General features: G+C 27.1%; 4 protein-coding genes across 4 annotated transcripts; 2 read left to right on the forward strand and 2 right to left on the reverse strand.

The window, feature by feature from the left end:
- Positions 1–706: 706 nt before the first annotated feature.
- Positions 707–1871, reverse strand: jagn (jagunal). Its single transcript, XM_011497907.1, has 4 exons — positions 1751–1871; positions 1386–1527; positions 1097–1312; positions 707–1009 (listed from the first exon to the last, which is right to left on the reverse strand). Exons 1-4 carry the CDS (start codon positions 1840–1842, stop codon positions 890–892), a joined length of 570 nt encoding a protein of 189 aa, XP_011496209.1. The 5' UTR covers positions 1843–1871; the 3' UTR covers positions 707–889.
- A 2589-nt stretch (positions 1872–4460) lies between these two features.
- Brf (Brf RNA polymerase III subunit) lies at positions 4461–18920 on the forward strand. Its single transcript, XM_011497909.1, has 16 exons — positions 4461–4681; positions 5062–5275; positions 5338–5422; positions 5490–5626; positions 5699–5803; positions 15902–16051; positions 16151–16244; positions 16333–16465; positions 16924–17017; positions 17091–17240; positions 17391–17479; positions 17583–17715; positions 17786–17893; positions 17970–18153; positions 18283–18446; positions 18632–18920. Exons 2-16 carry the CDS (start codon positions 5062–5064, stop codon positions 18763–18765), a joined length of 1974 nt encoding a protein of 657 aa, XP_011496211.1. The 5' UTR covers positions 4461–4681; the 3' UTR covers positions 18766–18920.
- lute (BTB/POZ domain containing protein 3 lute) lies at positions 7722–13656 on the reverse strand. The gene is made up of 7 exons (XM_011497908.1): positions 13278–13656; positions 11260–11541; positions 11002–11149; positions 10645–10861; positions 8952–9138; positions 8670–8848; positions 7722–8312 (listed from the first exon to the last, which is right to left on the reverse strand). The coding sequence occupies exons 1-7, from the start codon at positions 13372–13374 to the stop codon at positions 7848–7850; spliced, it is 1575 nt and encodes a 524-aa protein (XP_011496210.1). The 5' UTR covers positions 13375–13656; the 3' UTR covers positions 7722–7847.
- Positions 18921–20194: 1274 nt separating the features above from the next.
- Positions 20195–24284, forward strand: Su(var)2-10 (E3 SUMO-protein ligase Su(var)2-10). The gene is made up of 9 exons (XM_011497910.1): positions 20195–20456; positions 21372–21538; positions 21606–21704; positions 22051–22216; positions 22317–22619; positions 22699–22800; positions 22866–23106; positions 23189–23605; positions 23940–24284. Exons 1-9 carry the CDS (start codon positions 20433–20435, stop codon positions 24164–24166), a joined length of 1746 nt encoding a protein of 581 aa, XP_011496212.1. The 5' UTR covers positions 20195–20432; the 3' UTR covers positions 24167–24284.
- Positions 24285–24445: the final 161 nt, after the last annotated feature.

The following is a 24445-nucleotide window of genomic DNA, read 5'->3' on the forward strand; positions in this document are numbered from 1 at the left end:
GGTTGCTCAGATAACGATTAAGTAATGGGAACGTTAAGTTCAACTAAAACAGTGGACGTACAATGTGGACTTTTAAAAACGAGACTAGCTGGTTTGTACTTTGTTGTATTTGCATATAGACTCCGTCGATGTACATGGCTAATGATAAGAAGCAAAAAATAATTGCTTTTGACATAATTAATGATGCTTGCATATATGCACATGCTAGTTCATGCGACACATGATTTGCTTGGACGCTGAAACGGGATCAAAAGCAACAAGAAAAGTATGAGATAAACAAAGATAGATGATGTCAAGCATATTTGACGTAAATTGAAACGCATACACGCATGCTCGATTGCAAATCTTGAAATAATTCGAATATGCGATGAGGAGCCTTGATAATAGGTCGGAAACGCCAGACGTGCGCATTGTAAGCATTTGTACCGCGGAAGTTTAAAAATTAATGTAAGGAATTTTTTATTTTTATATCGGTTTAAAACTTTCATTAAAAACTGTATATTAAATTTATAAAATATTTTCATATACCTATATAACCGAGACTCATTATTATAGACTTTATGACTTTAATTATTTTAAGACAAAAGCTTTTTCAAAATAATTATATTCACATTTATTCTTTTTAATATGGGTATCTTTTCTTTAATTTTCAATAATATATTTACAAAATTTTCCTGCTTTGTGAAAAATTTCAATCTTTCTTTGTTTTTATTATAAAATATAATCTCTTATGTGCTATTATTTTATAAATGAGATTTGTATTAAATGATTGTTTACTATATGTATGTGTCACACACTTTTGTAAACATATATAGTATGTTTATCTTTATTCCTCTTGTACCATTGATACTTTGAAATTATTTCTATTTACATATACCAAATCTAATTATTAAAGAGTTCTTTTGGTTTGCCATGCAACCAGAAGATTATACGAAAAGTATAAAGTAAAGCCATGGACTTGGGATGCTGTAAGAATAAATCCATACCATAAAACACCGTATGGAAGTTCCTACAAATATTAACACAACTTAATTTTAATTAATAAACATAGGGATAAATAAATATATAAATATAGTATAAAATTCATAGATAATACCTGCCACATTTGAATATCTTGAGTATTTCCAGTCGACAAATATTCATAAACATCTTTAAAATAATATATAAATCCAAATACAATTGATCCAAAACCCAAAACTGCAATGCCAATCATATATTGTTGTAGTATCTTGATTTTGTTTTTCCTAACTGCTGATAACCCAACGAATGATAGGAACAAACTTGTGCACCATATATACTCCCACCATAAAGGCTATAAAAGAAAAATCAAACTATTAGAGAATATATGGATAAATAAATTAATCTATTAATTGGAAGATATGTACTTGCGGTACTTGAAGCTCTTCTATTTCTAAAATAAATATATTTAATCTATCTAAAATATCAGCTGACAATTTGGCCAGCATAATAAAGAACAATATGTAATGAAAAAATATACAGTATTTCAGTCTTGATTTATTAATGGCACTGAAATAAAATAAATTAATATAATTGCGAATTTTCATTAAATAACAAATTTTGTGTTGCCATTACAATAATTGTTTTTGTAGAGAAATATAATTAAAGAAAGTATTCAGCTCTGAGACAAATGGTTACATGATTATAATATGAATCATTGAATAATTATTTTGCAACACCATAATGATGAAAAATAATACAATTATTCGTACTCTTATAATTAATAATTTACCTAGTTTGATAATGTGTCGCGATTTTCTGTCGGTGATGAAAATCGCTTCCATCTGTACCGAGGGCTTGCTGCAATGTGACTTTTGAAGCCATGGTATTATTTTTTATTTTCCCGTTTCACTTTCTCTCTTTTTCTTTCTCTATCCACTAATATTGAAAAGGGTAACAATGTACTTGTAAGATGAAAATATGTTTCTTAAAAACCGCACAGGTTTCGAAAAAATACTAAAATTCAAGGTAAAGAAAACATCCCACTGAGTAGACATTCGCATACTTACATTATTAACTATTTTTAACCGTGTAACGAACATCGTATGCAGTGTCACGAACAGCTCGTGTCATAGCAGAACTCAAACCTTTTGCTTACCACGGATGCACAGATGCTTCAACATCTAAATCAATATAGATGTGTTCTTATTAAATTAGGGATAAGTAATATTTATAAAGTGTAATAAATGTAAGCTTAACATCATAATATACTTTTGTGTAGATACATTCTATTGGATTCATTAATTTATTAATTTTTGGTTTAATAATAAGTAATATTAACAATATAGTAACAATCAATTATAATTATAAGTATTAAAAAAGCACATTTTGATTCGTTTAAATTTACTTTTAATTTAAAGAAAAATTTAGTTTAATTTATGATTAAAATATAATAATTTATTTCAGAAAATTATGAGAAAAACATTAACGTATTTCAAAAGTTTATCTAGATCGACTTATTAAATTTTCAATTGTTATTCTTTAATAAATATTTTAAAATTTTCAACATTATTTAATGTGTTTTTAGATAGCAACCAAGTTTATAAAATAAGAGCGCGAATATTTAATTTAATAAATTATTGATACGTATATTTGGTGCAGGAAATGGTTGGTTTCTCTAAGTGAATTAAAGAACCTATTTTAACAATTAAAATAAAATACTTAACTTTTTACAAGTTGAATATATTCTGTAAATAAATTTGATTATGGAAACAAATTTCTAACACATAATTCAATAAAATATAAATATAAAACATTACTTTAATATGAACAAGTTCTTATCGTATGATTAAAGTAAGATTTTTTAATGTGAATGAACAAGAGATTTCAGTTGTATAAATTTGTAAATTATTCATGTTAAAAATAATTTTACCAATGTTGAGAAAATTAAAAGCGGAGATGAGAACGAACTGCGATTACGAATAAAAATAAAAAGTGTACTTTTTCTAAAATTACCAACTATTTAATTTATAATATATTTTAAACTATTGTAGATTCTATCTCGATATTTAGATTTAAAAATATCATAATTGATAAAGTTTAACAGTTTAATTAAATAAAATAAATTCTATTTATTTACATAAACAAAGGGATAAATATAATATTTTAGTTAATATTTTTTACCATTAGATGTCTCTGAGGCCTGAGTATTTGTGAATATAACATAACGTTTCATTGAAGCTGTGTATCTTGTATAATTTGATTGATTTATATGATTTAATTTAATTAATATTTAGATCTTTCAATATTAATTATATAAAAATATGTTGAATAAGATTTTACGACCCATTGCACAACGTGCACTACTAAAAGGTAACATTTCTTGTGTTTTCAGTCTTTGTCTTTTTTTAGTTATATAATTCATCGTCGTCTTTTAGTTGCATAATTCATTTTACGTACATCTTATTTATTTTTCATATCGCTTTATCAAATGTTATACAAAGACTTTTTTAAAATTTTTAATATAATTTGTACTTATTAAAATAATTTTATTTTGTCCATTTATATTTATTATAAATTATAAAGTTATTAATATATCAAATTTTATTTAAACATTGTCTTGTATTACAAGAGTTATATTGTGATATTATTAATTCTATGCTACTGTCTTTTTATTTTTTTTGTAAGATATGTATATATTTAATTCAATCTATATATTTTGATCTAGGAGTTAGCCCATATTCACAAATTCATGCTAACAAGTCAGAATTTGATGATGCTTTTAAACCTGAATGTTCATGGGCAGAAATAAATAATAAAAAGCAAAGATTTAGAAATGCATTTCTTGGAATCAATGCCATAGTTTTCCTTTTATCAGTTGGATTTGTAAGTAATTTATTATAAATGAATTATACTTTGAAAAATTTAATTAATAAAGTATTTTAAAAAAATTAATGTTTCAGACTTTCAAGTATGATTTAATCCGATTTCATGTTTACCCTAAAGATTTAGAAGATTAAAAACAAATAATTCTAGTATCATTAATGTAAATGTTATAGATTCATTAAAATAATTATGAAGAAATGGTAATAATTATTTGCTATATCTTGATTTTTATTTGTTTAAAAATTGTATCTATTAAATAAATGATTTATAAAAATGTTGTCTTTTTAATAAATCTTGTAACATGAATTTAATTTTTATTGAAATTTATTAATATGTAATTCAAATACATAGTATATTTTGTATTGAATAAATTTACAACCAATTATTTGTAATATAATATACACCTGAAACAATTAAAAATAGGTTAATGTATAATATTGAAATCAAACATATTCAAATTATTATATAACTATCAATATTCAGTAATAAAAAATAAATCTTTATGATTATGTGTAAAATCAATAATAAAAAATTAATATTTATTGATTATTTGCAAAAAAGCAGCTGTTTTACAAACGTAGATTTTTTTAAATATCAGGTACACGTGATCGATGATAGTGATGCCTGAGTATTTAAGATTATCCAGCTAATAATTGTTCTATACATATATGGGTCATACAAACGGTTTAACTTCATTGCAGGAGCAATGAATATCATATGCGCATGTGTTGCTACTACCTCTATCTATTTTACGGATATTTAAACAGCTTCTTAATTCAATTTGATAGTATTAACTAAAAATCCTTTTCTAAAGCAACTTTATTAACAAGTTTCCAAGGTATGTTTAAAGTTTGTATGCATTTACAGAAATACATTATAACTCATATTAGGGTTAGAATTGCCGGAAACTCTAAACAAAAATATACCTTTCACTTTGTAAAATATAATTTTAAATAATTCATACGAAGAATAATAATTTGTTTTTGTACTGATTTTTCATAAATTCTATATATGTACAACGTTAATGTGTTTTAAAAATTATTTTCATTAAATAATTACTTAAATAGAAACATTTAATATTTTTAAATTAATTTTTTATTCAAATTAATCTTAAAATATACACAATTTATATGGATATATAAATTGATGTAAATTATAAATTTTTAGGTAAATAAAAATATTTTGTATTAATTTATCAATTATATAAATATTTTAAAGATGTCAGGTGGAAAGTGTAAAAATTGTGGCTCAACCAATATAGAAACAGATCCAGCTCGTGGAGATGCAGTTTGTACAGAATGTGGTTTTGTTCTGGAAGATCAAATTATTGTAAGTGAAACAACATTTGAAGAAACTGCTGCTGGTAACATGATGATGCTTGGTCAATTTGTTTCTAATGAAAGTTCTGGTGGTGCAACAGGCTTTGGAGCAGGTAAAAATATTATATTATATATGTATTAAATTACTTATGATTAATCATATTTTGAAATTTAGGATATCTTGTAAGTGGTAAAGAATCAAGAGAAATTACTTTACAAAATGCACGTAAAGGTATTACACATTTATGTAGACAATTACAGTAAGTATTATTAAAACTATGAAGTATTTCAACATGAAAAATTTTAACTTAATTGTTTATTATGCAGGCTAAATCAACATTGTATTGATACATCAGTTAATTTTTATAAAATGGCATTAAATCGACATTTAACTAGAGGACGAAAACAAGCTCATAATCATGCTGCATGTGTTTATATTACCTGTCGAACTGAAGGCACAGCACGTATGTATATTTTATATTCTAATTATTTATCAAAAATAAAAAATCTTTATTGTAATGAAACATATTTTACAGATATGCTTATTGATATTAGTGATGTGTTACAAATTTGTGTACATGAACTAGGAAGAACATATTTGAGATTTACTCAAGCATTATGCATTAATATACCTTCTATGGGTAAGTTATATTATATACTTACGACTATAAATTTTGTAATTATGTATTTAAAATTTAAAATCGTTGCTTTTTTTTAAAAATTAAAAAAAAAACATATCACCTATTTTTTCATTAAACATAATTTTTTTTGGTGTTTATTTAACTATAACTACATTAATGTGAAAATATTTATGAAACATATTTTTTACTTAATATAGAATATATATTTCCATTCGTTCTTGCAATTAAAACTATTTATTGAAATATTTTAAAAGAATTTTTGTAGGTATTAATTATTTGTAGATTATTTTTTATATTACCTTTATTTTTTTAATGCGAAATTTTAAAGGGCTGTAGAAATAATAGAATGTAAATGTATGTTTTCAAATTTTTATTTTGTTTTTCTGGTGCTTGAATATTGCATGTGTATATACATGAAAAGAAAGTATTCACATATTTATTAATTGTTTAGAAAATTAATTTAAATTCTTTACAGAATTATAGGCAATGAAATATATTAGTATAAATCAACCAGTTCAAGTAATATAGTATATCTTTTGGTACTTACAGATACTTTATTACATTTCCAAGTACTCTGTACTATAATACATAGTTTTTAAATGTTTACGTCTCTCTTTCAATTAAAAAATTTCATATTGAAATTTTTAGTTATAAATAAAAATATTTTTGCATAAAATCTTTAGTATTTTCCAAAAGTACTATTAGTACTTACTAAATATATTTTCTAAAAGTGTTGATGCACTTCGATATTAATATTTATAAATTCTACAATAGTAAGAGCTTATATTAAAGGACTAATTTATTTTATATAACAAAAACAAATAATATATATAATTGGGTAAAAAGTACGTTTGTTTACAATTAAAAAAATATAATAATCAAAAACGTTATATACGCTAGTACTTTTATAAGTACTAATAAGTAATTTTTAACTTAATGCAAGTTTTAATTAACAATCGTACTGATGTATCATTATAAACTTAATTATGCAAATATAAATTTGGTATGAATTTGAAAGATGGTTGTCAAGGGTTATTCTTTAAGTACAGAGTAATACAGTAGGATTTAAATGCTGCTAATAATATAAATTTCGAAGTACTATAGTTGTAACATAAATGTACAGTATTTATTTTATTAAACTAGTGAATAACGTGATCACATTAGTGAAAGTTACAACATCAATGTACAATTAAATTAGCAGAAAATGCAAATAAAACATTGCAGTAATTTGGTAGCTTACAGTACAGTTTATAAAGGGCGTTTATTTGTTTGTGTTGTCTTAATTAAAATTAGGCAGTATAATGCGTTCTCTATTATTAACGATTTTGAAATATTTTATTACTTTTCATACGCATTTCGAATTTATTATACATCTATTATTCATCATGGAAATATATATTTCCAACCAATATGGTGTTATAAAAATTGTTTATTAAGTTAAATATACAATTTTCAAGTTTCTCACATTGCTACGTTCAACGTTGCTTGTGGTGCTTGTAACTAATTTGCACAAATTATTATTTGTGAGTAGCTTTCGAATTTCGATAAAAAATTATTCCTTGTACTCGCTAATAAGGAAAGAAACACGAAAAATCTTTAAATAAGAAGATTCAATAGAAAGGCATGCAATTAAGAACGGTTAACAACGCTACAATTTAAACAGGAAGTACACATAACAATAGTTACCAGTAAATTGTTTGTGGAATTAAAAATAAATATCGCGCGCATTTATGTATTTAATATTTATCAGAAAGAAATTGGAGTAAAAATCACTCTAAGAGAAATTCATTCAAAAGTTAACTAACATATTAAGTAAAATTTACTTTAAAAGCATACCTTCGGTCAATAAAGTAAAAAGTTGCTTAATTTTATAAATTTTACAACTACATTTAATGAGAGTACCCGCTTTTTAAAATGATTTTTATTCTGTACTTTTTGCTACGTACTTTATTAATGTTCAATTTACAAATATAATCGCCTCAAAAATAGAATTTAATTATTTTTGGCGTATTCAAAATTAACATATTTCGCTAATGAAATTACGTCATTCGTCTGAGGGTGGTCCATAAAATATCAGTTCTGGTATCTGTCCACCTTGAACACCGGTGCCATTCGTGCTCTCGGAGCTGCACTGAAATTGGAAAGTGACGCTGCCGACTGTTGCCTCAGACATACCCTCTTGGCCGAAGTAACTTAGTTCGCCCCCATCAAGGATCGCACTAGCCGTATAAAAGTTCTCTGGTTCAATCTGTATAGGATTCTCGAAGTATACGTGAAAGGTGTTACTCGAACCGTCGGAAAAGAATTTAGTATTATTCTCGGATAGAACACGACCAAGTCTCTTAAGTTCGATGCGAACATTGTAATCGGCTGCGCCGGAAGAGCTTCCGTACAGGCCGAAGCCGACAACGAAGATTCGCTTGTCGACACTGAACTGGATGGAATCACAACGGCCTCGGTAGCGCCACTGGTTCGATCTATATGCACATGATTGAAATCGATGACACGCCTGCGAAAAACATGAAATTTTAACAATTTTTTCTTTATGTGCATAGAATAATATCTAAAGTTTCTGGAAACTGAAATAATTTTAATATTCTAAGGGTTAATTTACTTGTGATTAATGATGTGAGATATATTTGAAGTTTCAAAATCTTTTATAATATTACTGTAATAATATTTAATAAAAAATACTATAATACTTATTATAGTAATAAGTAATAATTTAATACCATAAGAATTCTTATTTGTCTTAATCATAGATAATTTTTTATTCAAGTATTTTAGTTCTAATTATAATGGCGTTAGATGCAACAATCATTACCATTAGCATTTATTGATGACATTCACTATTTTTCTCATTTACCTGAGTTTTTAATCCCTGTCGGGGTTTAATAGGAAAGCAAAGTAGAGGCTTTGTACTGGCAATGAAGTGAAGAAATACGTCGATTGTTTCTTGCTGTGTGAGTATACCAGTTTGCGCTGCGCTATTAGCAAATTCTTCCAAACTCATGGCAGGAAGTCTAATTAAATTCAAAGCAGATCCTGTAATTAAATCCACAGCAATATTTTATAGCTGGGTAGCCACTTCCAATGACTATTGAAAATAAAGTATTTCATTGCGAACCTTTTTTTGTACGATGCTTACCCAATAGTCGTCTTTGATTGCTTGGAGTTGGTTCCAGATCTTCTCGTAGGCATTCTGCATGTGCCCACCTTAAGGCTGCGTTCCATAAATGAATTTCTTTGCAGTTTAAGGTTTCTCGAGAAAGCACCGATTCAAGCGTATGAATGTCTATTTCAACAAAACCTTCCGATCGCAAAGCCATTTCTGCCTACAGAAAATTCTTAAATTAAAACTATTCTCACATAATATTTTTACGAGTAACGTTACTCTAAAAAAAAATTAATAAACTAAAAATGTAATATTTTCAAACACGAATCTTTAATTATATCATAAATATTTGAATCGAACTATTTTAATATTTTTTTTGCTTATCTTTTATAATGTACTAAAGTGAAATTATAGAATTGTATATAGTTGATTTGTTGATTGATTTATTAATAATTAAAAATATATTTTATAAAGAAATAGGAAAATTTAAATTCTGAACACAATGTGTGGTAAAAAATAATAAATATAAGTATTGCTTAAAGAAGAATGTTTCCTAGGAATAAAAATGATCTAGAGGCATTTTGTTTAAAAAAATTACTATATTTTAATATTTTACTTTGTAACATCTTAATAACACTTCACGATATAATTGCAATTTTAGTATTCCATAAAATGAACACAGCCTTATAATATAATCACAAATATTAAAAATTATTCTCTTATTAAATTATCGATGAAATATTTTATGAACATTTTGTAATAATCATATACATTACAAAATTATGGATTACTATCCATTTTTCAGAATTTTTAGAATCCTTAAATGTAATTAACCTTAATTCGCAGTTGTTTACGTGTAAAGAATATTATTTCGTCCGATTTAAAAATATTCTACATTTATAACGTGAATGAATTTAATCAGTAATTAATTCATTACTTAAAATTAACATTGAATCCAGCATAGAGTGGACGAAACGAACCCCGAGATGCAAATACGTTTTTTCAAATTTAAGTGTAATCGTAGAACGAAAAAATGACAATTTAACAAATTAAACGCTATAGAAATTATGTCATTTATTTTTAAATAAAATCAATAAAGCTATTTATATTATTGTAAATATTTTAGATACTTTATGTCTTTGCAGTTAAATTCTTATTTTGAATTTCTATTTCTATTGTTATAATTCGAGCACATTAAATTTTATTTTACTGTAACAGTGAACCAGTTAAGAAAAATTCAGTGATTTTTATATATATTATGACTTCGTGCCATATTGTTTAGTTCTTCGCAATTATCGCAGTAAGCCTCAATATCGAAATTATTTTCACTATCTTTGCAATCTTCCGTAAAGCTATCTTTATAAGTAATATTCTGAATGACCTCAACGTCGAGCCTTCCGTCTAGGAAATAGGGTTCGCTTCTCGTACGACTAAGCCCGAATTGCCTCGGGGGATTGTTCAACTTAACATCAAAGAAACAATTGCTTTCAGATAGACTTAAAGGATAAGATGCAAATAGGAGTTTGTTACAACGCAAACCCTGAAAGTCGCCGTAGCTCGAACCCAGAACTTCGTCGTCTATTTGTTGGCCTTGCCATCTTTGCAACTGATTCTCGGATAAAGAGTCTTCTTCGGAGTTCCAGCTCAGAGCGCGATATATACATTGATTCTCGCAGTATGGAACTTGTCGCTTTCCAAACGAAATTGATTTTAGAGTTGGACTTACTTGGGCATCAATAACCTCCCAGCAGCGTTGCATGAGATCAGGTTCTTCGAATAATCGGGATTGGCTCAGTAGTAGACACGCATTTTTGGCGTTTAAACTCGTTTCTAAAAAAGTAACGCAGGCGCGGGCTAAATGTGGAACGATGTACTTTTTTGCAACATATAACGTTGCTAATACGGTATCAGCTTCAAGTTTAACATCGTCACAATACATGTATCTGTAAAATTATCAATACTTTTTCAAATAATTTTATTTTCAAACACTTTAGTGTTTTTTAAGTTGCTGAGAAATTTCAATGCTTTTATTTAATTTAACAAACTTTTAATCTATTAGTTTCCATTATTAATTAAAATTTACCTTAACAATGCTAAAAATGCATCAGGTTCTACATCTGGAACTTCTATTTCATTTTTGTTTTCGGCTAGACCTCCATAAAACATGGCATAAAAAACAGAGCTACCTGTGGCTAGTACATATTTATGTGCTGGGATAGTTTGGGTATGTCCTGAAAATTTTCATTTTATCTTTATATAGAAAGTTAACGTTTACTAGACTTTTCTTTTTTCTTCTTAATATTAATACTTTTTTTTCTTCATTTTTACATAAATTATCTACCTGGATTTCCAACAATGAATTGAATGTCAGCCATAAGTGGATTATTGAACATTGCTGCATTTCGTTCTCTTATTGTAGGCTTTGTAGCCTGCCAATTTGGATCTTGAGTACAGTCTTCCAAAGATAAAAGATTAAATGTTTGAATGATTGGTGAAGAAATAGAAGACAGTGGCGATGCTGGTATACTTAAAGGTTGACTAACTACTCCCTCACGTTGTAGAACTATTGAAGATATTGGACTGACTGATGGTGGTGATCCTGATACTGTGCTTGGTAATTCCGCTATAAATATGGAAATGAATATATGATTCAGTTTTATTTTCTTATTTATAATTTATTAGAAATTAGAAATCCATATAAAAGTAATTTCAATATAAATATTTGGTTTATTCAACTATCTATTATATATTTGTTATCAAGTATAAAAGAATTTTTTGATAAAATTCCATTATACATCTTCATATTCAGCAATTGACTTTCTTAATTAATCTTACATTTATTAAGATACAGAGCTATTTAATACGTAGGCTAATCATACTCGTGGGCATATATATATATATATATATATATATATATACGTAAATGTTATACAGCATGACATGCTTATTCAGAAAAGTTTTTTTTTTCATGTTTCATCTCCCTCCCTCCTTCTTTTACATACACATGCGCACGCCTTGTTATCAAGAGCGAAGAAATGTGAGCTTTTGAACTAGAAGACGTAAAACGTTAGTTTGAGCAGAGACAAGTGAAGCCAATTAGGGCAATGTAAGTTAATTCAAACGTTTATACCGTTGGTATACATCGAACTAACGAGGTGAGGGGTTATACATGTCTCTCGTTTTCTCTCTCCTCGCGTTGCCCCTTTCCGCAATAAGTGCTGCTGCTGTTGAGATGATTGAGAAGATGTTGGGTAAGATGTAGATGACGTTGAAAGCGGTGGATCACTCGACGACATTATCCGAGGATCGCTGCCTTTTTTCTATCTTTAGTTCGAATCAAAATTTTCAGCGAACTGTATCAAAGTTCTATCATCGCCTTTGTTTGTAATCTGCCCTAGTCACTAATGCTAAACTTTCCATTTATTTTCGAATTGCTTCTTTTAGTCGTCAAGTTATGTTCTGGTTCGACATTTCACGCTTCCTATGCGTGTAAGATGTGCTAGCGCAAGCGCAATAACACATGCCGAGGAAGACGTACGCTCTACATTGGTCCATTCAAGTGCTTCTTGTGTGCCTGTTTGCTTGGTATGCGGTGCGTGTGAGTGTGTGTGCCTGCTTACTTGATGCGTGGGGACTTGCGTGTCGGCGGCGGCAGGCGCATGCATACGTATGAAAAGCAGTTCTAAAGATTTTTTTCCCACCATGTATTTATGGTTATGTGATTGGATATGAATACTTACTAAGATTTTTTTTTATTCTTATTTATTTTCCACTGATTCGACTTTTCATGGTCTTATTAATGTAATTAATCATTTGTTATATTTTTTTTATTTGCTCCGAAAGTTATTAAAATTGAAATCTTCATTATAATTGTAAAACCAGAAAATGCCTGTATCTCTTGGTTTTAATTGATAATATACTTTATTAAATTTAAATTTATGAATTATTGGCTCAATCAAAAGAAAATAATAATAAAATTGCTGAAAATGTGGTACAAGTGGAATGAATTTAATTAATCGATTTTTGCTTTAAAAAAAAGCAGCTCTAAAAATTATAAATTAAGATCTCGAATTAAAGGGATAACTTGATCAATGTGTAGTTAGTTTGCTTTCTTTTCTGCGACATTAAATATTATTTACGTCGAGTGAGCGCTGGCGTCAGCTGAAGTGAACGAACTTGACATCTCGTATGAAGTGTCAGAAACAAAAATTTCTAGTCATTTCTTGATACCCACTTTGAATAAAGGCGCCGCGGAAATAGTACGGGTAATTAACATGATAATGCAAACGTCACCGAGCTTAATGTTCAGTGTGGCTGAAACGAGAACAAGAGGCTCATGATAGTTATTACGATGCTTACCGTTTACCCAGGCGTTTGTCTGGCTTACGGAAATGTTCTCTTGGAATCGCTTCACCGGCTTGGTGGCGATCTTCGAATAAAGATTTGACATGGCCATTGCCTCGGGGTTATCCCCCGACCTCGAATAATAGCAGCAGTAACCGTACGAGTAATGGTGGTGACGGCGATCTCGAATCCTCAGTGTCAGCGGCTCACCGAGCCGTCGGTGATGAGAGAATAGTCACACACGAGAGTCGATCACTGCTATACGCCAATGACTAGACTTGCTTCGCCATTTTCAGCGATCTGCGCGCGCTCTTTATGGTCGCTGTCGTTGATCTCTTCTCTCTTTGCTCCCCTCCTGATTGTCGAATACCCCTAACTCCCACCGAGCGACGCACCCCCACGGAAGATGCTTTTGTCATCGTTAACTAGCAGCTGTAGGACATAGATCCCATTTTCTACATAAACGAAGCAAAACCGGCGATTACTTAGCCATAGGATATACATTTTTATTGATTTGCTCGCTTGCAGTTTGCGCAATGTTGGGAATAATTACAATTATTTTAGTGCCTTCTATTATTTCGCTCCTATTTAATTTATTTTATGAATCCAAATAAAGTGTTTAAATATACAGCTGTGCATCTATTTTTTGGTGTTATTAAGCTTTTTATAATTTGTATATAATACATTTGAACAAAGCTGATATCAAACTAATATTTTATTATACTCTTAAATCTTATATATATGTATAGGCATATTTATGTATAATTACAGTATGTTATGAATATTAGAAAAGGAATATGCGTAACGTAGATTCATATCGTTTCTGCTCATTGGAAAAACAAATTTATTAGTGAATTTAAGATGTCAGATATAAGTCAGAAAATATTATTTTAATGATGTTAAACAGTGACTTCTTTACGTTTTTATATGAACTATAAAAATAAATACAAAAATCCAATACATTATTAAATTAAAGAGAAAATTTAATCAGTACACATTTTTTTAAATAATTTGAAGCTGTTTTGTTTTATAAAATTGTATTTTTAAAATATACTTTATAAGTTTTCTCAATATAGTTAAAAAAAATACAAATTAATTTAGTTTACATATATATATATAAGCTGAAAATTGTAATAATAATACTTAATCATACTTAAGGCGAATAAATAAATGTTTAATTGATTTAAAATAAAAAAAGTAAAATATGCATTCGGCATCATGTTTTTATTTAAATTTCTTAAATAAATTATTAGAAGGTTTTATATGCATCTTAATGCTACCTTATAAGCATTTCAAGTGCATTTTTTAGAATTTTATTTTTCAATTTTAAACAGATAAATTTTTTTTTCGAAAATCTATAAACAGGCATTGTCAAAGAAAGTGGTCAAAGTCAATAGTGCCGTGTAAAGTACACAAATTAGATTTTTTAATGATTTCATTATCTTGAAATATTAAATACGTTCTGCGATTATTACATAGTTTCAAATAATTTTTATTTAACCTGCCTTTTATACATTCAGAATAATTTGATATAATAAAAGATGGCTTATTCGTAGGTTTTGTACAGAAGCGCGTAGACGTGGGTCGTTTATCGCGCTGCTACAGTAGTCGATCAGCCTCTTAATTATATTTTAACTACTATTAATGAAATATATGTTTATTTCTTTAGATGTGAGTTTTAAGTATATTGATTAAGCTACACTGTGCTTACTGTGTTAAAAAGAACCGTTCAAATATTAAATTAAATTGTTATTAAAACTGATATAAATAATTATTTTATTTTCCAAACGAAATTATTTAAAATTTTGTATCTATTTGTTTTTCCTATTATTTTCTCCCTTGCGCCATTTTATTCATATATGTATCAAGCTTACAAAATCAGTTTATCAAAAACACTCATTCATTATGTAGTAATGAAGTATTATTCTTTAAAAGTTAAAGTTATGTACATTTTTAATTTAAATTATTCCCAATTTTGTTTTTAGATTATAGAAGTTAATGTACTGGATTGATTATTCCATTCTAAATATTAGAGTGAGATTAAAAACATTATATATAAGCCAAGTGCGGGAGAGGAAGGTAACATAATCTTTTACAATTTTTCACATTTTGTAGTCAAAATTTTATCTTCGTATCGAAACTTAGATTTGCTTTTAATAACAGAACTCTATTCATACATTGTCAATAATTGCATATAAAGTTTATGATTACAATTGTTGACGTCTCTTCGATGTAATTCGTTTAATAATAGGGGCTTCCATTGATTTTCTTGTAAGGCGTTTATTAAAGTGGGTTGTAATTATATGTTTAATTTAATACGTTATTTTTATTATTGATATATTTAATTTTTGTTCCACATACTTATATTGCTTTAATAATTAATTTTTAACAATTTTTTCATTATAAAAAATAAAAATATGATTCGTTATAAATAAAAAGAATTTATGTATGATTCTGATTGTTCACTTTTAAGGAAATAAATTTTATCGCATTTTACATGTCTTATATAAAGACAATAGATAAATTAAAATATGAAATTAATTTTTATATTTATTATTTCATAAATTGACAAATTTCTTATTAAGAAAGTAAACTATATCATAAATATATTCTTAGGAATCTATGCATTTTTATTACAGATCCATGTCTGTATATAATGCGTTTTGCAAATAAACTTGAATTTGGAGAAAAAACTCATGAAGTATCCATGACTGCTTTACGTGTTGTTCAAAGAATGAAAAGAGATAGTATTCACAGTGGTCGAAGACCATCCGGTTTATGTGGAGCAGGTATATTTAATAGTTTATTTATCTATATGCTTCAGAAAATTTTTAAATATCTAGAAAAAAATTATTTATAATTATCCTAATTACCTTAATTACTTTTAGCCTTGTTGATGGCTGCGAGGTTACATGAATTCAATAGATCTCCTAATGATATTATTAAAATTGTGAAAGTGCACGAGTCAACTTTAAGAAAAAGGTAAAATATTTCATATTTATTATAATGGAATAGCCCTTTATTGGCAAATATATTCTACATAGTTCCTTCCTTTTAATTTTATTTACAGATTAATAGAATTTGGTGATACTCCATCAAGTGCATTGACTTTAGATGAATTCATGACTGTTGATTTAGAAGAGGAACAAGATCCACCAGCATTTAAGGCTGCTCGAAAAAAGGACAGAGAAAGATTGCAAAAAGTATTTACATGCACACGCGTACATACATTAAATATATTTTCTTTAATTGCTATAGTGCAAGACGATCATGCCCTATTATTCCATATATTTCCCTTATTTGCATATTCTGCATCAAATTATATATAAAGTTGTGTGCTAATTCGTATTACGTATTTATTATAAAACCAATAATATATATATATATATATATATATATATTAGAGTTATGATAATTATTTATTTACCATAAATTAATAATATAAAGAATAAATTCTAATGTAGAATTTATTATTATAAGTCATAATTAGCATTATAAATTGTTGAATACAAAATTTTTTCTTAAAAGATGTATTCAATGAAAATTTTTATAGATAATATTTACATATAATTTATTTTTATTTATACACTGAATTTATTATTTAATAATGATTATCTACTAAATAATTTTATATTCTTATTTTAAAATAATTCCACTTCAGTTAGAAAATATCGCTAATGAATTCACTGAACTTCAATCGGAAATCGATCGGCAGTTAGAAGAGCAAAAATCTATAAAAGGAAAAACAAGAAATTGTAATTTATTAAAATTATTTAACATTTATTAATTAAATTATGAAATATAATATAATTTATCTTAAAAATATAGCATGTGCAGAAGAATTAGATGCTGATAGATTTATTAGAGAATCAAATTTAAATATTATTAAACAATGCGTTGGAAGTAATCCTGATGATTCAGATGATTTATTAATCGCTAATATACAACAAAATGAAAATTCTTTGGTGACTGGGCTTGGTAATTGAAATGAATTATGATTATATATCTATATGTAAATACATGCATCCATACAAAAACGAATTTGTGTGTGTATGTGCGAAGATATATAAGCCTTTAGAAAGGTCAAATTTGCACCAAAATTAAAAGAAATGTAATTTTTGAATGTAGGTCCTGACATAGCTTCAATGGGATTAACGACATCTTTTCATAATAAGGATAATATAAATAAAGAATCTTCTACATTGTCGTTTGAAAATGTAAAACTGTTTTATTTTACAATTTGATTTATATTACACAAATCATATATTGTATTCATTTATTATATTTTAAAAGTTAATATTTGTGTTTATGAAAATTTAGATGACTGGAGAAATTGATATTACAGACCTAGACGATGAAGAATTAGACAGTTACATTATGTCTGAAAAAGAAGCACAATTTAAAAGTAATTTATGGAATAAAGTAAATGAAAAATATTTATTAGAACAGAAAGGTAGAATTTCAAATTATTTATTTTTATACGTTTTTTAATTACTGTAAATTTAAAACGATACATTATTTAGAAAAAGAAGAAAAAAGACAAAAAGAAAAGGAAGAGGGTAAGCCGGAAAAGAAAAGGAGAAGAACTACCTCTAAGAAAAATAAAAATCAAGGGCCAGCTAATAGTGCTGGTGAATAGAAATTGCTTTATTGTTAACATATATATTTTTCATATATAATTATTTGATATTTTTCGATTTATATTAGGGGAAGCAATTGAAAAAATGCTGCAAGAGAAACGTATATCGTCCAAAATAAATTATGAGGTATTAAAAAGTTTAAATGTTGGAAATTGTTCTAAGACTCAGTCACAACATAAATCTGATGATGTATCATTTACTTCACCAAAAAAAATAGAAAAGAATGAAATATCGTCAGTTACTCTTGTATCGTAAGTAGTTCTTGTATCTAGTTAAAATAGTTATAATTTTTGGACTATTTATATAGTTTTATTTATTCTAAATTCTAAAAAAATTTTATATCTATATAATATTTAGTTTTATTTATTCTAAAATTGTAGATCCAAAAAGTTGCAACCGAAAGTATTAGAAAATAATAGGAAAACTCCAAATATCAAATTAGCTACACCTAGAAAAATGAAATTATGTCAGTTAGATACCGAATCTTCACAAGTCACTGAAGAATCTTTGTCAATGTCATATTATGATTGTAATAATGAAACTGGTATATATCTGTACATGCATTTAATTTTAAAGATATATTTTTGAAAAACAGTTTTTAAAATTAAAAACCATTACAATTTGTTATGTAATACTAAGATATAAGTATTATATTAACAAATATTCTTAACAAGAGTTACATAATATAGTTTAATTTGAAATTAGAAATAATTATTTAATTTATTATAGATGAAATTGATGATTATCTGGATGATGAAGTAGAACCAGAACCAGATCCTTCTGAAATGTCTGTTGGTCAGTTACTTGGACGACAAAATGAAGATGGCGATTATGGATACAGTTATGAAGAAGAAGATTATTAAAATGTTTATTTATTATTACCTGATAATGATATTTATTATGATATGTATAAGTAACTACAGTATATTTTATACTTTTTAAAAATTACATTTGTTGAAACATTTGACACTGAAGTCAACTAAAAGACTGAAAGGGTAAAAATATGATTCTTATAACTAAAATAATTATCTTCCATAGTATTTTGTATATTCCATTAAATAATCAAGAAAAGTTATTTTATTTTGTTACTTATTATATAAATTGTGTGTCATATTTATATTTAATTAAATAAATTATAAAACTATTAATATTTTAAGATGATTATTTAATATAGTTTTTTTATTTTTTGAGAAAATTTGATCTTGTTTTTATTTAATTACAGTAAAATTCATGATGTTATATCAGATATGATTTTTAGATTATAACAAAATTAATTTTTTTTTAAGTAATAAAATAATGTTTAAATATTAAGTCTATGATTTAATATTTATTACCACTAGTTGGTTGATCCAATTCAGTCTATGTATGAATTTTTGTAAAAACCTGTATTGATAAATTCTAAGCTGCGATATGGTTTTTATATTTTTACATTCATATTTGCGGTTATAAATTGTCCATTTTTCATGAAAACTGAACAAATTTATAAAATTTTATTAATATTATAATATATTCTTGTATACACTTAAATGTTTAAATTAAGTTTGATTCAAATGATAAAGTAATAATTCCTACCAAATTTAAAAATCATAAACCATGTAAGTACCCTTATTATTTAAAGATCAGATTAATTGTATGGAAATGTGATCAAATACAAAATTAAATTGTATAATATTTTATATTATTATTATAATATTTAAATTATATTTTGTAATTAGACACATTCGAGTTAAGGAATAGCAGACAATTTAATGCATGCACTTTGTTAATTTTCTTGCAACGCTTCAATGTTTGTATATAAAAATGAAGAAAACCATAAATTAAAAATTCAATTGGTTGCTGAGACTATATGGACAAATTGTTTTCATGGCTTAATTGTACTTACAATGTAAATGAAGTTAAGATGAAACTAAAATAAAAATTTGACTTATAGTAATGTTAGAAAAAGAAAAATGTAATAATTCTGGCTTAGGTTTCGCTTACAATACTACAATAATACTTAATGTTTTATTGCTATTCAGCCACTTTGTTTGATAATAAGCATAGGATACGAGCGATTTAGCTGCCATCTTTGAAAATCCCTTTGTTTCATATTATCTTCGTCTGCATTTCGAACTACTAATACGATAAGATTCTCTAATGTTCATTGCTTAAGTTTAAATTTTTATCTAATTAATTTACGAAGATGTATACAATTTAAGCGTTTAAAACAATGTGTATTAGCTATAGTATCTGAAAGCTTCTTTTCTGTTCTGTCAGGCACGAGTAACGTTGCTGTGGAAGGAAGGAGAACGGCTAATATAGTCCAAACTATCGAAAGTTCCGTTTAGAAAAAGAGAAAACTTATGTGAAACGGAAAAAGAAGACGACTGCTGCAGTTAACGACACTGAACATCGGGTACTAAATTAGTTTTAGGCGTTCGTGTTGCAAGCAGTTTGGCAGAACGGCGCGGGTTTGCCGGAATCCGAAACTTTGTGGCAAAGCAACAACGAGGTCGAAGATCATCGGCGATTGAAATTCGTCAACGAAACCATGTCGGAAACGGACGAATTGGAGGTAAGTCGTTAGGATGAATTTTAAGCGGCAGTTAATAATTTTTCTTCATGCAACGAATTGTAGTATTTGTAAAGAGTTAGTTGTTTTGCGTACTAATTGTATGATCGTGTTTGGGAATCTGGTTTTCACCTATTACAATTGCATGCAAACAAGTTGAATGAAATGCATCGTGGGGTTGTGTATGATATTGTAAAAAATTAACACTATTGTAAACTACTAGTATCACGGATAGTATGCACTTGTTTTTTCTTATTGCATTGTGGGTTATGTTTTCAACAGACTGTCGAATGCTGCGCACGATACTTCGTTAAAAAAATTATTTAAAATTTGAGTGCTATGTTTATGTTTCTTGTTGCCGAATGAAATGTCAGAATTACTCATCTCGCTTATTTTGTTCTCTTTATCTTTACATTTTATTTTAATGAAGCAAATGAAAATTGCTGATTAATAAATTTGAGTTGTAAATATGTTAAGGAAAGAGGAGCCGGTGGAGATAGGCTTGAGAAGAATACAGACGTTTAAAACGGAGTATTTCAAAATTTGAAAATATCTCATGCTTTTCGTTAATCTCTCATTCCCGAATAGATGAAAGTTTTATATGAGATCGAACCCTGTAATATATTCACATACGCTTTAATTTTATAAACCTAAAATTTTTGTTTGTGACAAATAGTATTAGATTTAGACAAACTTTTCAGTGATATCCATTCGTCAATGAAATGGTACTTTTGCATTCTCAAGTTTTTAAAGTATATATATATATATATATATATATATTTATTTATTTATTTTAGTTTTATTTTGTGTTCTGCTAAACAAATTTTATAGCTTTACAAAATTCTTGTTGATTTTGTTGAATGTATTCGTCAATTTAATAATTTACATACACAATTGCATATGTAACCATTGTTACAGAATATGGTATTAAGCTTCCGAGTTTCTGAACTGCAGATGCTATTGGGGTTTGCTGGTCGAAATAAATCAGGTAGAAAAAACGAGCTTCAAGCACGTGCCTTGGAGCTTTTACGTCTGAGATCGCATCCTGTACAATTAAAAATTCGTGAATTGTACAAAACTATACAGTAAGAATAGTAGATATATTTTTCTTTTTAAAGCAAATGAAAATATTGTTGTTAAATTTGTTTATAGAGCAGATCAACTTGCTGCACACCAAATGTATGGTCAAAGTGAAGGTGTATCCGAACAACAGATTGAACGAAATCTCTTATCTAGAAATTATTTTACAAGGTTTGTTATATAGATTCTTGATTAATTAATGTTTGAAACTGAGATATTTTGAAACAAATACATGTAGTAATATTTTATTTAGAAATCAGTAATTTCTTTATATATTAAAATTAATGTTAAAATGTATTTTGAATTTGGATTTTTAAAATTGATACTATCATTGAAAACGTGAAAAGTTTTTTTAAAACTGTGAGAATATTTTTTAGTTGTGTGGAAAGATAATTTTCTGTTTGAAGATGTATCTTTTTAAATGTCAGATCGAATTTTTTAAATTTGATAATCGAATTGTTAAATAATTTTCAATATTTTATTTAATTAGATATAGAATTGATTAATATTTTTATAGACAAGGTCATGCACAAGCTATGAGTCAACAACAACAATCACAACAATCTGTGTCTGCTACTAAAGATTTACCACCTGCACATCAAGCATCCATTCCACAGTCCCAAGTAGCTCAGAGGTCAACATCAGTTTATCAAAATCCTGGTTATACTAGTGTAACACCACAGGTAACAGATTTAAATGTAAATACCATTTTGTTATTTTAATTGCAAGTAACATTAGGACAGAATAAGCTGATTATTAACCAGATTGTTGACTTATTTGTAGACACGATCAACCAATGCACTGTATCCAAATTATGCTGCCTTTGCTCAACAAAAAGTTATTCCTATACCAACACCATTACAAATTCAACCCAATCAATATCCAGTTCATCCAGATGTTAAATTAAAGAAATTACCATTCTTTGATTTACTTGGAGAATTATTAAAACCATCAAGTTTAATGCCACAAGGAACAATGAGATTACAAGAAAATTCATTTGTTTTCCACTTAACTCCACAACAATCAACAGACATCGCGAGTTCACGCGATTGTCGACAAGGAAGTAAAATGGATTATACTGTACAGGTAAAATTTACTTAAATATATAAAAATTACTTTAATTTCAATTATTTATTAAATGTAAGAATTTTTTGACTTTTAAAAGGTACAAATGCGATTTTGTTTACAAGAAACTTCATGCGAACAAGAAGATTATTTTCCTCCTAGTATAAATGTTAAAGTCAATGGTAAACTGTGTCCTTTACCAGTAAGTCAAAATTAACTACCTAAAAAGTATTGAAGAATCTTTTTAGTATTTGCTTCAATTTTTAGAATCCAATTCCTACTAACAAACCAGGAGTTGAACCGAAAAGGCCACCTAGGCCTGTAAACATTAGTCCGTTAGTTAAATTATCTCCAACAGTAGGGAACCAAATTACAGTTTCATGGTCTGCTGATTATGGTAGAAGATACGCAATTGCTGTATATCTCGTACGGAAACTAACGAGTTCAGAACTTTTAACAAGATTAAAAAATAGAGGAGTTAAACATTCAGATTATACTAGAGGATTAAGTATGTATTCTTAACGAACTAAAATAATATTAGATAGAATGATAACGAGATATTAAATATACTAATATTAATATAATTCCAGTTAAAGAAAAGTTAAACGAAGATGCAGACAGTGAAATTGCAACAACATCTCTAAGGGTATCATTAGCCTGTCCTTTAGGAAAAATGCGTATGAGTACACCATGTCGTGCTTCAACGTGTTCTCATTTGCAATGTTTCGATGCGTCATTATTTTTACAAATGAACGAAAGAAAGCCAACGTGGAACTGTCCAGTTTGTGATAAATCAGCTTTATATGATAACTTAACAATCGATGGATATTTTCAAGAAGTTTTAAATTCAACTAAATTGTTGCCAGACGTGAATGAAATACAATTACTTCAAGATGGTTCTTGGGAAAATTTAGTGCTTAAAAAAGAAAAAGATAAAGACAAGAGTGATAAAATTGAAGTTAGTCCAAATCATTCAAAACTTGATATTGATGTTACAGTAGATCTTGGTAAGACATAATTTAATTATTTTTTAATATATGTTGTACACAATAAACTTAAAAAATTTAACTTAACTTTTAAAATTTTTAATTGACGAATATTCTAAATAGTAAACAAATTGTTAGTATTTAATTTTATTTATTAAATTATTATATTATATCATTTATATACATCATAAAAGCTTATTTAATAGTATAAATCTAATTAAAATTAAATTCATGAACTTTAGACAAATAGTTATTTAAACAAATCAACTTTATAAAAAAAAAATTTATGTTAAGAAAATACATATTTTATACATTATTTGGAATACTATAATATTAATATCAGTTTTATTTGCAGATGAAAGTAATCATACACCTTCAACACCTGCACTGAAAGAGAAGAAACGTGCACTTGTCATTGATTTAATTTCAGATAGTAGTGACGAAGATGATGATAATAGTATAACTCAAAGCTCCAATAAGAAACAAGCTGTTTCTATGTCATCAAAACCACAGGCTAGTGCACATAGTGCTATAAGTAGTACAAGTGATTCTCCTGAATTAATGATAATTGATTTAGAATAAGAATGAAGTTTATATTTTATTTTCGTGAAACATGGAGTTTACGAATGAAAAGATATACACACAGAAAATACAAATTGCTGTGTATCATTTTGTATAATTAATGTGAAAAATGAGCAAGATATTAAATTCTATTATATTTGTAAGTTAAATATTAAATTTATTTAGATTTTAAAAGAATATAAAATATTTAATTTTACAAATTAGTATTTTTAGTTTTTTAATATTGAATTAGTAGTATTACCAAACGTTCATGTCGATCGAATTAAGATATGTTTATGC

Source organism: Ceratosolen solmsi, unplaced genomic scaffold (genome assembly GCF_000503995.2).
Source record: "Ceratosolen solmsi marchali unplaced genomic scaffold, CerSol_1.0 scaffold14, whole genome shotgun sequence".
NCBI classification, from domain to species: domain Eukaryota; kingdom Metazoa; phylum Arthropoda; class Insecta; order Hymenoptera; family Agaonidae; genus Ceratosolen; species Ceratosolen solmsi.